Source organism: Ovis canadensis, chromosome 13 (genome assembly GCF_042477335.2).
Source record: "Ovis canadensis isolate MfBH-ARS-UI-01 breed Bighorn chromosome 13, ARS-UI_OviCan_v2, whole genome shotgun sequence".
Classification (NCBI taxonomy): Eukaryota; Metazoa; Chordata; class Mammalia; order Artiodactyla; family Bovidae; genus Ovis; species Ovis canadensis.
In genome coordinates, this window is record NC_091257.1 from 77,787,164 (window position 1) to 77,801,691 (window position 14,528).

A 14,528-nucleotide genomic window follows, 5' to 3' on the forward strand; every position below is an offset into this window, starting at 1 on the left:
AAGCCGGCATGTGGTAAAGAGCTCTCACCTGGAGTCAGGCATGACTTTTCAAATAGTATCTCCTTCTTTCACTAGTTGTTTATCTCTGGGCAAGTTGCTCTAACTTCCTGACCTGGGCTGCCCATCTGAAACAGAGGAGATAACCACGTCTATTGTCAAGGACTGCTGAGTGTCAGTGTGATAGGTGCTCATCAAAGATACCGTTTCCCCGTGGCTAATTCTCACTCCTGATCCTCCCATGACTGTCCAGGTGTCAGGACAAGATGTTTCAGCTTTGGAAACTTGTTCTCTTGTGCGGCCTGCTTGCTGGGACCTCAGCGTCTCTTCTTGACATTCGTGGCAATGATGTTCTGAGGAAGCTGCAATCTGGCCTTGAGAGAGGACTTGACACCTTCGACAGTACACTTGAAAGTGAGTCAACAATCGTGATGGTCAGTGGCACCTGGGAGCTTCCTGCCAAATACTGTGCCTGTATTACCAGAGGCTATATAGCAGGGGCCCTCTTTATGGGTTGTTTACTAAGAGAGGTGACCAATTGGTTCCTGGGTCATTGTTTATTATTTTTCTAGAAACAAGCAACACTTAACTGAATATCACTTTACATCTTATATCATGGTAAACTTTGCTAATATATTCACAGGATAAATTCCTCAAAGTGACATTTCAAAAGTTCAAAAGCATGTATATTTGAAATTACAGTAGATATTGACAAATAATACCCTATGCTAATATTTTCTCCAAGAGTCTGTGAGATTACCTTTTATTCCACTCCCCTGACAGCACTGTTTTGGACAGCTGAATTTTTTGCCAATCTCACAGAAGAAAGGTTATAATTCATGTCACTTTCCTTTTTTCTAATTATGAAAAATTCACTCATATTGTTCATATTTTTTTAGTCATTTACAGGTTTAACTTAAATGTTTTATTTATATGTGTGGCATATTCTTTTGCTGGGCTATTCAATTTTCTTAGTACTTTGTATTAACTAACTGGAAAAGAATTTCTACCTAGCCTAGGTAGCTTTAAATTATCTACATTTCTAGTTAATCATACACCTTGTAATTCTGATTTCTTGAAAGAACTTGGCCTTCTTTACAAATTCTGGAAACATTACCAGCACCCTGAGAAACATTCTTTATAGGAGAAACTAATTTCTGTATATGACGGCCTTTCAAACCTTGCCAGGGCTTGGGCAAACTTCAAAGGGACCCACTTTCCAGTTTCAGTGCTGACAAAACTGAGCTCAGAAGCAGAAGTGTCTGGATTATCTATAGGACCAGATGGAGTTTCCGCCTCTGTTATAATTAGGTAGATATTGTCTATTACAGAGCCAAATTGGAGTACTCTGATTGCATATCTTTTCCTGTAGCCTTTTGTGTGGTTTTTTCTGAGCTCATTGTTGTCTTCCTGTTTCTCATTTGAATTCTTTTCTACACGTATATTCTGAACTCTTTTCAACTGTGCCATTCTACATCTGCCATGCCACTTCCTCTATCAAATCCCTCTTTTCTCTGAAAGACCCTCTGTTAGGACTGTCTGTCCTCATGCTCCTGAATGAATCACTGCTTTCTAGGCCTGCTATCCAGGACTCCTACTTGCCACTTTAATAATTTGGAGCCATGTTTTCTCTTTGATTCTACATTTTCCATTTCTTATTTTATGCTCAGTTTGTATCAGCATCTCCTTAATCTTCACTACTAGAATCTGATGTGCAATCAATATCTATTCCCTGCTCAATAACAGATTGATCGCTTTGTTGAAATGATGAGCATATATTAGCATGAAGGCAGCATACTAGGAACAAGGTCTCCTAGCTGTGCAACTTTGGCCCATTTCTTAATCTTTTGATCCTTTATTTCCTCATCTGAAATCACATATGATAGTAATATCTACTTTATGAAGGAGTTATGAAATGAAATAACCTAGGAAAATAGTCTCATTAGTACCTGGTGCCTAGGAACTGCTTCTTAAGTTGTGTACTACACTAAAGAGAGATTGTTTTTGCAGCTATCTTTCAGAATTTGAAGACTGAATTGGAATTCAGGTGTTCACACGAGGTGGTGGAGGAGACCCAGGAAACAGAGAATTTGTTGGAACAACTCATTTCTAGAATTTTTCAAGTAGTATACAGCCTTACAGGGTGAGTTGATGCTTCATGTTGGAGATCTTTGCTCCCAGAAAAGAATATATATCTTTGGGGAGGTAAGTTTAATATAAGAGAAAGAAAGATGAATAAACCTTGTGTGTTTTTGCAGAGCAGAAGCGGTCTGAGGCCAGCTCTGCCAGATCTTGGGGAAATTAGAGTCAGGGCTGCAGGGCCTGTGAGCATCTCATGGGTCTGGACCCTCCCACTCTGATTTCAGGGTCACGATGATGATTCTCTTCTCCCTCACCTCTATCTGTTTGCTGATGCCTAAAGTCCCTTTTCTAAGGAATAAGACATTTCTTCTCTGAATATAGCTGAGTATAAAAGTCTGAATGGCCTCAGGAGAGAGAAAACTAGAATTCACGCCACATAGGTAGCTCCACACATAACATCTGGGAGTCAGCAGTTCTGGGTTCAAATTCTGTCTCTGCATAAAAAGAATGAAATAATGCTGCTGCAGCAACAAAAGGATGGGCATAGAGGTTATCATAGTAAATGAAGTAAGTCAGGCAGAAGAAAAACATATACCATATGATACCACTCATATATGGAATCTAAAATATGATACAAAAGGTCTTATACAAAACAGACCTGTGGACAAAGAAACAAGCTTATGGTTACCAGAAGGGAAAGCAGTGTGGGGGAGAAATTAGGAGTTTTGTATTAACATATGCTAAGTTGCTTCAGTCTTGTCCAACTCCTTACAACCCTATGGACCATAGCACAACAGTCTCCTCTGTCCATGGGATTGTGCAGGCAAGAATACTGAAATGGGCTGCCATTTCCTACTCCAGGCATTGAAATATACACACTACTATATATACAGTAAACAACCAACAAGGACCTACTATATAGCACAGGGAACTATACTCAATATTCTGTAATAGCCTGTAAGGTAGAAGAATCTGAAATAAAGATACCTCTATAAACATACATATCTCTACCTGAATCACTCTGCTGTCCACCTGAAACTAACACAACATTGTAAAGCAGCTACACTTCAGCTAAAAACAAAAACAAAAAAGCAAATACTGGCTCTGGCACATATTCACCCTTGGCGTCTTGAGGAAATCACAGCTGTCTGATCCTCAGTCTGCCATGCCATTCAACGGAGAGAATTCAGCCTCTGAGCAGGCCTCTCATGAAGACCAAAGCAGGCAAAGTCCATGAGGCTCAAAACTCAGCACAAAGCTGGCATAGAGAAGAGCCAAGCAATGGCTGTCAGGAGTGACAAGGGTACATTGTGGTTTTTACACAGGGTGAGAATCAAGAATGTCCAAGTCCCGGATATCACATTCGAAGCTTCTGACAACGGTGCTGACGTGAAGATCCCCATCACTGCTGACATCACCGTGAACCTGTGAGTAGCCTTGGAATCTGAGGGTTGGGAGAGGCAGTGAGGTATGGCCAATAGGTCTCCAGTCTGGAATCTGCTGCCTTGGTCTCCCAATCAGTAAAACAAGGAGGCCTTTGCAACTCCTAAATCCTAACATTTAACATGTTCTAAGAAACACTGCCCAGAACCAAATCTCTCTTTTTTTAAATCCTCCATGAAATACATTTCCAAAATCATAAAACTTATATAATCATAATGGCTGAAAATTGAGAAGACATGAACATTTACAACTCTTAGGCAAAGTTTCCTCCAGCATCATTGTTTCCCTCAAGATTCTCTTTAAATAGCAGTCACCAGTATGGCCATATAGTAGTGTACAGTATGTAATGAAAGGCATGTGAAATTATATGGAAAGTATAATTATATTAGGAATTTTATTAATTCATTAATTATAGAAGTTATATTAGAAACAATAATTCCTAAGTATTTTAATTACTTTTTAACTACGAAGGAAAAGGAAAATGCAGATGTGTAGAAGAGTCTTTATAAATTAAGTGTACTGCGATTTCATCATTCATTGGATATGAGATCTTGGGATAGTTACTTAATCTCTCTATTCCAAACATTTCCTCACTCTGAAAATTGAGATAGTGATAGTATTTTTCCCCTCACAGTACTGCTGTTAAGATTAAATCACTTAATTCAAGTAAAAGACTTTTGTGAAATACTTAACACAGTTTGTGCTCAAGAAATATTAACCATTATTTTTACTTTATTTATCGGTGTGATACTGTATAAAAATTTCATACGAGCGAAACCCATGGGGCCAGAAAAGTAATACCTAATTAAGAATGTAGATTTCATAAAAAATTTATGCACTATTGACTTTATCCATAGATATCCCATGCAATGGCCATCTAGAGAGAGAGACTCGTGTAAGCAACATGAAGAGACTTCTCCACCTCTGTTCACTGTGAATCTTATTCCCTGTAGGCCTCTGTTGGGTGAGATTGTCGACCTGGCCCTCAATGTGGGCCTCCAAACTACTGTCAGCATTGAACCTGATACCGAGACTGGTGCCTCCAAGGTGGTCGTGGGAGAATGCCCCAACAACCCAGAAAGCATCTCACTCACGGTGCTGCACAGGTCAGGCCAACACATCTCAGCAGAGCAAGGAATTCCAGAGGAGCTGGGACCCATAATTTCAGCCCTATTCCTTACCTGGGAGGGAGCAGAGTATGGTTAAAAAAAAAAAAAAAGTTCAGACTCTGGAGTCAAGTTAGCTTTGCCACTCACTTGGGTCTTTGTAATCAATTTAGCCTATAGAAGCTTTAGCTATCATATCTGTATACTAAGGCTGGTAACATTACCTAACTCATAGGCTACTATGTTGACCAAATGAGAAAATGCATAGCATACTCAGAGAATATTTGGCCAAGCACATACTAAGCATTCAGTAATAGTAATATCTATCCTTATTTTCTGTCTCTCGAGTCTTCCCATTACCAAGACGGGAGTGTTGACCTCTCAAACCATAACTGTGAAGTTGTGTATTTCACCTTTAATCTTTATTTGTTTTTGCTTCATGGTTTTTGAAGCTCTGTTACATGCACATTTAGCATTGTTACATCTACTTGCAGAACTGACCCTTCTCTTATTATATACTGTCCCTCAAATAATGATAATAACAATAATAATATATTGCGTTTACCATCTTGCCTCTAGTTAGGAGCAGGCAAGAATAAACCCTGCTCAGTTCAGTTCAGTTCAGTCGATCAGTGGTGTCCGACTCTTTGCAACCCCATGAATCGCAGCACACCAGGCCTCCCTGTCCATCACCAACTCCCAGAGTTTACCCAAAGTCATGTCCATAGAATTGGTGATGCCATCCAGCCATCTCATCCTCTGTCGTCCCCTCCTCCTCCTGCCTCAGTCTTTCCCAGCATCAGGGTCTTTTCCAATGAGTCAACTCTTCTCATGAGGTGGCCAAAGTACTGGAGGTTCAGCTTCAGCATCAGTCCTTCCAATGAACACCCAGGACTGATCTCCTTTAGGATGGACTGGTTGGATCTCCCTGCAGTCCAAGGGACTCTCAAGAGTCTTTTCCAACACCACAGTGCAAAAGCATCAATTCTTTGGCACTCAGCTTTCTTCACAGTCCAACTCTCACATCCATACATGACCACTGGAAAAACCATAGCATTGACTAGATGGACATTTGTTGGCAAAGTAATGTCTCTGCTTTTCTTTTATTTATTTATTTATTTATTTTTATTTTTTAAATGTTAAAATCTTTAATTCTTACATGCGTTCCCAAACATGACCCCCCCTCCCACCTCCCTCCCCACAACATCTCTCTGGGTCATCCCCATGCACCAGCCCCAAGCATGCTGCACCCTACATCAGACATGGACTGGTGATTCAATTCTTACATGATAGTATACATGTTAGAATTCCCATTCTCCCAAATCATCCCACCCTCTCCCTCTCCCTCTGAGTCCAAAAGTCCGCTATACACATCTGTGTCTTTTTTCCTGTCTTGCATACAGGGTCGTCATTGCCATCTTCCTAAATTCCATATACATGTGTTAGTATACTGTATTGGTGTTTTTCTTTCTGGCTTACAACACTCTGTATAGGTTGGTCATAAATTTCCTTCCAAGGAATAAGCGTCTTTTAACTTCATGGACTCAATCACCATCTACAGTGATTTTGGAGCCCCAAAAAATAAAGTCTGACACTGTTTCCACTGTTTCCCCATCTATTTCCCATGAAGTGATGGGACCAGATGCCATGATCTTCATTTTCTGAATGTTGAGCTTTAAGCCAACTTTTTCTCTCTCCTCTTTCACTTTCATCAAGAGGCTCTTTAGTTCCTCCTCACTTTCTGCCATAAGGGTGGTGTCAGCTGCATAGCTGAGGTTATTGATATTTCTCCGGGCAATTTTGATTCCAGCTTGTGTTTCTTCCAGTCCAGCGTTTCTCATGATGTGCTCTGCATATAAGTTAAATAAGCAGGGTGACAATATACAGCCTTGACGTACTCCTTTTCCTATTCGAAACCAGTCTGTTGTTCCATGTCCAGTTCTAACTGTTGCTTCCTGACCTGCCTATAGGTTTCTCAAGAGGCAGGTCATGTGGTCTAATATTCCCATATCTTTAAGAATTTTTCATGCTGCGGGTTCTAATTTCAGATTGTGCCCTAATCATCTTTCACTCAATGGAGATTCTCAAAATGAGACCTTGAGAAATTATCTCCATTTAAATCACTGATCTCCAGTAACCCACAAAATCTAGATCTTAAACTGTGTGGTTGAAAAAGCAGGTTTTGCCCAGGGAAGATGGTAGAGAGAAAAAGGCTGACTCTGGTCCTGGCTGGGAGAGGAGGAGTGGTCTGGAAGCTGAAGACGGGCCAGGTTGGCTTTGGCAGGTATCAAGGCTGAGCCATGAGTACAGGTCAGTCCATCCTGCCCCAACAAGGGATCTGATCACAGGTTGCATAGGGACCCCCCAAACCAAAGATAGGCCCTGCAGCCTATCATCACTTGGAAAGACTAATATAAGCCCAAATGCCTGAGCCCTGCTAGACACTGCCTGGCCTATAGCCCCAGGGAAATCATCCAGCCTTCTGGGTCTCTGTGTCCATATCTGTGAAATACCATTCCACTCTGCTGCTCCAAATCCTTTTGGGGTTTTCTCTCCGCCATGGGTGGAATCTCAAGCTCTCCCCAGGGCCACTGAGGCTCTGCCTGATCTGGATCCACCCTCATATCACTGTGCTCTCCCCCTTGCTCACTCTGCTCTAGACATACCAGCGTTTGCTCTGAGTCTCAGAAAAACTCCTTCCACTCAAGGCCTGTGCACAGGCTGCTCTGGAACCTAGTCTCGAACACCTTTCCCACATTCCGTCTTATTGTACATCTCATCCTTCAGAGTCTAAAACAAGGTTCCTCCTCTTCTCTCTTGGAAAATCTACTCATACCTTTCTCAATACTTGTCATAAGTTGTCATTATGTATTTAGTTGTATGTTTGTTTCCTGTCCTCCTTCAGCCAAAAACACGTTGAGCATCTGTTCTATGCCAAGCAGCTGCCTTTCTGAGCTCTGGAGAATTTATGGTGACTGCAAGCAAGGACCGTGCTCTCATGGAGCTTATGCTCTTGAGGGGAAGGCAGACAGGAGTGCATTCAGTCCAGCAATAAAGAACTTACTCGGGAAATGTCAGATGGCAAAGATCCCTGAGCAGTGCAGCACACTTAACAGAGTGCTGTGATACAAACTGATACAAAGTCCTACCTTAGGCAAGCAGTCAGGGAGGGCTGCCCTGAAGTGGTGAAAGTTATGCTGAGAGCTGATAGTGGGAAGGAGCAAGCCTTAGGAAAACTTGTTTAATGCGGGGTTGGCCAAAAAATTTATTTGGGTTTTTCCATAAGATGTTACAGAAAGCTCTGAATGAACTTTTTTTTTTTTTTTTTAGTTTGGCACAGTTTTATTTTTTATTATTTAGTTATTTATTTATTTTGCTTTTTAATTTTTTTTAATTTTATTTTTGCTTTATTTTACTGTATTGATTTTCACATACATTGACATGAATCCAGCCCATGGATGTATACGAGCTCCCAATCCTGAATCCCCCTCCCACCTCCCACCCCATATCATCTCTCTGGATCATCCCCATGCACCAGCCCCAAGCATCCTGTATCCTGTATCGAACATAGACTGAATGAACATTTTAACCAATCTAATATTTAGGTACCATATTAGAAGCTGCTTGTGCTTTGTTCATCACTGTGTCCTAAGTCAGGCTTGGTTCCCAGCATATAGTTAGTGTTCTATAAATATGTACTGACGAATAAATGAATGGATGGCTAGATGGATGGATGGATAAAGAATGGATGGATGGATGGATGGATGGATGAGGTCTCAGGATTGTGATGAGATGCTCATGAGCTACTGGTGTGGGCTGCTGGTCAACCATAGGGTTCTAAGTGATGATCCCCCTGGGTAGAGGCTCAAGTCGCCTGACTTCAGGGAGCTCCACCATATTCTACCCTCTTTCCCACTGCTCCTCCTTGGGCGCTCTGCCAACTTCACTGACCTTTATCAATTTCCTCTCTTCTCCAGCCGCTTTGGATTGCTCAACAATGTTGTGGACATTGGAGTCAACCTTGCGAGGAGGGTGGTGTCCTCTGTAGTGCAGGATGAGGTGAGTCACCCACTCCTGGGGGTGTAAAACCACACCTGGTGGGGGCAGGTGTGTCATTCCGTGGGTGGGCTGTACTCTCTGGGCACCTTTCTTTCTGAGGGGACAACTTCCCTTTGAGTTGTCAGTTGCTACTCCCTTTGCCCCACTTCACTCAGCCTGGCCTGGGGAGGAGAAAAGGGGCCCAACATGAGCTGAAATCACTGGGTCCCACACTTGAACCATTTGCCATACCCATGGACTGCCAATAGACCTTTTAGCTAATATTTTTCTTATTTCAATACTTTATTAATTTATTTAAATACAAAATCTGTACATACCATAGGTCAGATTCCTATGTATCATATACAAAACTGTATGTACCATGTGCCCTAAATTCCAAAGATTCTAAATTAGTTACTCTGGAAGGGGGCTTGCAATCTGGGGTTGTTGTTGTTGTTTTTTAATCCTCCAGGATGCCCTGAGGTTTATTGAACTGGAGGGTCCCTGCTAAAACTATGGTTGCCAGACCAGCAGCACTGACCTTCCCTGGGCATTTTTTAGAATGCAGACCCTTACGTGCCACTCCAGACCTGCTGCTCATTAAGTTGCCTTTTAACGAGATCCTCGAGGAGTTGTATGCACACAAAATTGTGAGAAACACTTCTCTATGATTCCCAGGGCCCCATTTGACCCTTGAGGTTTCAGAGTCCAAAGGACAAGGTTTCTAAGAGCACAGGGATATGGGATGCTTACAGTCTAGATACTTAAGGTACTGGGATTATAATGTTCTGAGGGTTTTAGGGTTCTAGTGTCCTCTGGATCTCAGATATGGGCCTTCTAGGTTTCCACTGTGCTAGAATCCTAAGGGTCAGAAGTTCTGAGGCCCCAAGTAGTGAGCATCTCTGTGGGTGGCAGCAGGGTGCTCGTAGCAGGTAATAACCAGTCCTCTTCCTTCTCCCAACTCTCCTCTCCTTCCTCACCTCTTCACCTCTTCACCTCTTTCTTTCCTTCCCTCTTTCCAATTCTCTCTGCGTGTGTCTCTCTCTCTTTCCCTGGCTCTGTATGACCCTCAGCTGTGCCCACGATTCCTCAAGCTCCTTGAAAGCCTGGATGCAGAGTGTGTTAAGAAGCTCATCGGTAAGTCACAGCCTGGGGAAGTGGAGAGGAGGCTCCCTCCGCAGCCTCACCGGGGGTGGTATGCCGCCCTATGCCTACAGCACCAGCAGGTCTGATCAGGGGATCCTGGAGAAGCTGAGGACCCTTCATCCTCAGCAAGTCAAGAGAGTGTGGTTGGAGGGGTCCCTGCAGACTGAGGGTCTCTGTCAGCATTTGAGAGCTTCTACTGCCCTCCTTTGTCCCACTGGCAGAACCTGATGCCCAGAATGATGTGAGAAAGAGGACGGGCCAGATCTGGATTCAAACCCTGGATCTGCTACTTAGCAACTGTGCAGTCCTGGTCAACTGGCTCCGCCTCTCTGAGCCTCAGGTTCCTCCCAGGTGAAAGGAGATTGTAAACATGGCTTAGCTGATGAATGGATTTAAAGAAAAAGCAGAAAAGCCTAATATCCAGAAGGCATTGATGATAAAAACCGCCCCTTCCCTTTCCCTTCTTATGAGGAGGTGTGGTTTCCCCCCCAGCCCGCAGGAGCTTTCCTTGTATGGCTGGGGTTGCTGGGATTGTGAGCAACAGAAATGGGATGAGTGAAGCATCAGGGTCCTGGAGGCGGTTCTTCTAGAAAATAGCCACAGACACCGCTCGTTGGGCCATCGATCTGTGCTTCTTACATACTATCCCACTGGATCCTTGCAATGACCCTGTGGGGATGGGTAGTGTCAGGATACCCATTTTACAGATGAACTAGCTGAGGCTCAGATAGATGGAGTGACACACAAGCGCGGTCCCGTGGCTGTCAAGTCTGACCTGCTGGAGGCTGGCAGTCACTGTCTGATTTGTATTCTGATTTCCAGTGCTAGAGCCTGAGAACTACTATTCATTGTGTTCCTTCAGGTGAACCTCATGAAAAATGAAGAGGGCAGATGAGGAAACCGCTGGGATGCCTGCCTGCTGGTGAGGGCTGGGTCCAGGGCCCCGGGCTGAGAGAGGATAAGACTCCCGCCCCCAGGGGCCTGTGGAGAAGCAGAAACAAGCTTGGCTTCTCTTCTTTCTCTAGTGGCAGACTCAGCCCTGATCTCGGTCACAGACCACCTCCTGACCCTAAATCAGACACGCGGATTGTGCTCAATTCTGCTCCCTGACTGAGCCCGGAACAGTCAGACTGAGCTTTGACTCCAGTAGTTGACTCAGCCCTGACACTGGTCACAGATAAAGACCAGATCACATCTCAGTCTGATCCCTGATCCTGATCCCTGAACTGAGCCCTAGGCCCTGGCTCCTCTGGGCCCTGATCAGTCTTTTTACATTGGCCATTTTGCTTAGGTGAGGGGGCTGGGAGGGTGAGGGGATGAGAGGGGTCAGTGCCAGATGCCAGAGAAGACCCCAAACCACAGGTGCCAGTCCCTCCCCAAGCCTCAGAGCTCCCAGGGTTTGGGGAAAGTACTCCTGCAGCCATGTCTGGTGAACCCAGGAGCAAGTAAGGGTCCCGGGATGTCCATGCCTCACACCAGGGTCTCCTTCCAGATTGGTTCCGGGACTTGACTGAATCTCTGTACCGTCTTCCTCTGGGACGGTTGGTGCTGCCACCATCCCCCAGGAGTGACAACTGAGCCCAGTCAAAGGACACCTCTCAGATACTCGTGCACACGGTCAGGACATCCTATGCTCGTCACCCTCCACCCCCAGCAATAAAAAGCCCTTTCAGCACCTCCTGTATGGTCTGTTGCATTCTTCCAATGGGATTTTCGGGGATGTGGGATATGTGCAACCAGGTAAGCAGAGACCTGGATCCAAAGCTGGAAGGGAGTTTGGGGATTATCCAGCCTCTCCTCCTTGCCTTACAAGCAGGAACACTGGGGCCCAGGATGGGCAAGAAAGTGACCTGAGGTGTCATAGAGACAGCCTCACTTGGCTTCCACTACAGCACCACCATGATGGAGGGCTGCCTTCCCCAGCACACCTGACCTCATGACCTCCTCACAACACCCTTCTGCTCTTGTCCCCACTGTACAGATGAGGAAACTGAGGCTCATAGAGGACAAGCGACATACCGACATTACAGGGTAGCAAGTGGCAGGACTCGTATTTAAAGCCGTGGCTATGGGATCACTTGCTCAGAGCGGTGATGTCCCATCTCCCAGTACTGAGCCACCTCTCCCCAGCCCCTGCAGGTCCCGCTGTCCTGGCCTTGGTCTCTTCCACCCAGGACTGCTGAGGTCCTTGTGTGGCCCTTCTTCCTCCCCAACATGCATGCCCTCAGTTTCCCCTTTGCCCTGGAGTGGGGAACACAGAGCCCCTTACTCACAGCTGTGTCATCTCTGCAGAGAACTGACCCAGGCGATCACCTCAGGGTCATCGGGCCTCTCCTTTCCAGGAGGCCATCTAACTTCCTGCCAAGAGGCCCAGGGAGCCCATTTTTCCAAGGAGCCATCTCAGTGCTGTGCACAATTCTGTGAGGAAAAACCACTGTTGCCCTCACCGTAGACTTGGGTTAATGGAGGCCAGGGTCACACAGTGGCTGCTTCACTCCAGGGCCTTCTGTCTGAAGGCTGCCTCACGAGGTCGAGTCACCCCAGGGGGCCCTTTGGCCCCTGGGGCAGCTAGGGGGCCTTGGACCAGCTCTCCTGAGCTGAGGACCTCAGTTCAGCCTGTACCGGGGCTCCTGACACAGCATAAGGTGAGAGGTAGGACAGAGCTGAGCTTCACCTGGCCTCTGCCTGTTGCTAGCTGTGTGATCTCAGGCAACTTACTAGAACCACACATCTCTCATCTCCCCAATGGACTTAACAGTAAAACCTCCCTGTTGCACTGTTGTGACGATTGAATGAGTCAATGTGTGGAAAATGCTTAATCAGAGTCTGAGACCTGGTGAGCACAAGATGAATATCAGCCTCGACACACTGGAATTACTGTCAGTGCTGAGAAGTCCCATGTTCAATCTTTATACACTACATCTCACTCAATTCTGATTTCTACTGAGTGATTCAGTGAATGGCTCTTGGAGTAGGTGCGGTAACTGAGTCTCAGAGAATTGAAGTAACTCCTCCAGGGCCACACAGCTGGTCAGAGGCAAAGCTGGGTTCCATTTGAAGTCAGCCCTCTCCAGAGCTGGTTCTCCCCCTGCTGGCCATAGCAAAGGGACGAGAGTTTTCCTCTCAGCCTATATTTTGTGACAATCCTAACTCCCACAAACGTGCACAAGGAGGTCTCACAATTCAGGACTTCTCTTGAGCAGTAGCCCACTTGGGTCAGTGCTGAGCCTTTGTCCAGGATGTTCCACCAGCTGGAACATCACTCCTTCTCTCCCTCCATCTGTTTCAATCCTCAGCCCTACGCATCTGCTCAGGAGCTCTTTGCTAAGTGGGGGCCACTCCTCAATGTTTCTCCAACTAAGAGACCATGTTTTCCAGCTACCCAAGCTACCTTGTCATCATTGTCTCATACAGACGGAGGGTGCAGGAAGTGTCAGTTCTCATAATAATGGTTTACACATAATAATAATCTTTTTTCCCATTTTTAGTGAGAAATAATTGACATTCATCACTGTATAAGTTGAAGGCAATGGTTTGATTTCTGTGTATTATGAAATGATTATGACAATAGGTTCAGCTAACATTCATCTTCTCATATAGGTACAATAAAAATTTCAGAAAAAAAGAAAAGCACTTTTTCATTGTGATGAGAACTCCTAGGATTTGCTCTCAGCAACATTCCTGTATATCACTCATCACTGTCAACTCTAGTCATCATGTTGTTCATTACATCCCCAGCATTCATATGTTCAGTAATGTCCTCTCCTCCTACTCTCCACATCTGGTAATCACATGTCTGATTTCTTTTTCTATGAGTTTGGTATTTTGTTTTAGTTTCTAGTTATAAATGAGATCACACAGTATAGGTCTTTTTCTAACTTATTTCATTTAAGATAATGCCTTTAAGAGCCAGCCTTGTAGTCACAAACAGTAAGATTTCATCATTTTTAATGACTAAATAATATTCTGTGTGTGTGTGTGTATATATACATATATATTATATATACCATAATTTCTTTATCCATTCATCCATCAATAAATATTTATGTTTCCAAGCATACTGCTATAAACATAGGGGTGCAGAGATCTTTCTGAGTTAGTGATTTCATTTATTTTGGAAGTATTTGCAGAAGTATTGACAGAATTGCTGAATCATATGGCTCTCAGCTCTTAGTTGGGAGAGTTTTCACTGCTGATTCAATCTCCTTACTAGTAATCAGTCTACTCACATTTTCTATTCCTCCCTGTTTCAGTCACAGAAAATTGTATGTTTCTAAGAACTTTTCTATTTCTTTTAGGTTGTCCGGTTTGCTAACATTATGGTTGTTCATAGTAGCTTCTTAAGATTCTTTGAATTTCTATAGACTCTCTTGTAATGTCTCTTTTTTCACTTATAATTTTGTTCATTTGTGTCATTTCTCTTTTTTCCTGGTTAGTCTAGCTAAGAGTTTATCAATTTCATTTATCTTTTCAAAGAACCAACTACCAGTTTGGTTAATATTTTCTATAATTTTTCTCTTCACTGTTTCATTTACTCCAGTTCTGATCTTTATTAGGTTCTTTCTTCTGTTGACTTTGAGCTTAGTTTATCTTCCCTTGCACAGATAGTTTCATTTTTATTTTTGGTCTATACTGGCTTTTTAAAGTGATTTAACTTCCAATTTTGATTTCCTACCTCCTGTTTCTTCCGGCTTCTTTTCTACTTTGAGAAGGTCT

General features: G+C 44.0%; 1 protein-coding gene across 1 annotated transcript; it reads left to right on the top strand.

The window, feature by feature from the left end:
- The first annotated feature begins 263 nt into the window (after positions 1-263).
- On the top strand, positions 264-9,898 carry LOC138416875 (short palate, lung and nasal epithelium carcinoma-associated protein 2B-like). Its single transcript, XM_069546363.1, has 6 exons — positions 264-411; positions 2,008-2,140; positions 3,405-3,506; positions 4,476-4,628; positions 8,606-8,687; positions 9,740-9,898. The coding sequence occupies exons 1-6, from the start codon at positions 264-266 to the stop codon at positions 9,896-9,898; spliced, it is 777 nt and encodes a 258-aa protein (XP_069402464.1).
- The last annotated feature ends 4,630 nt before the right edge of the window (positions 9,899-14,528 follow it).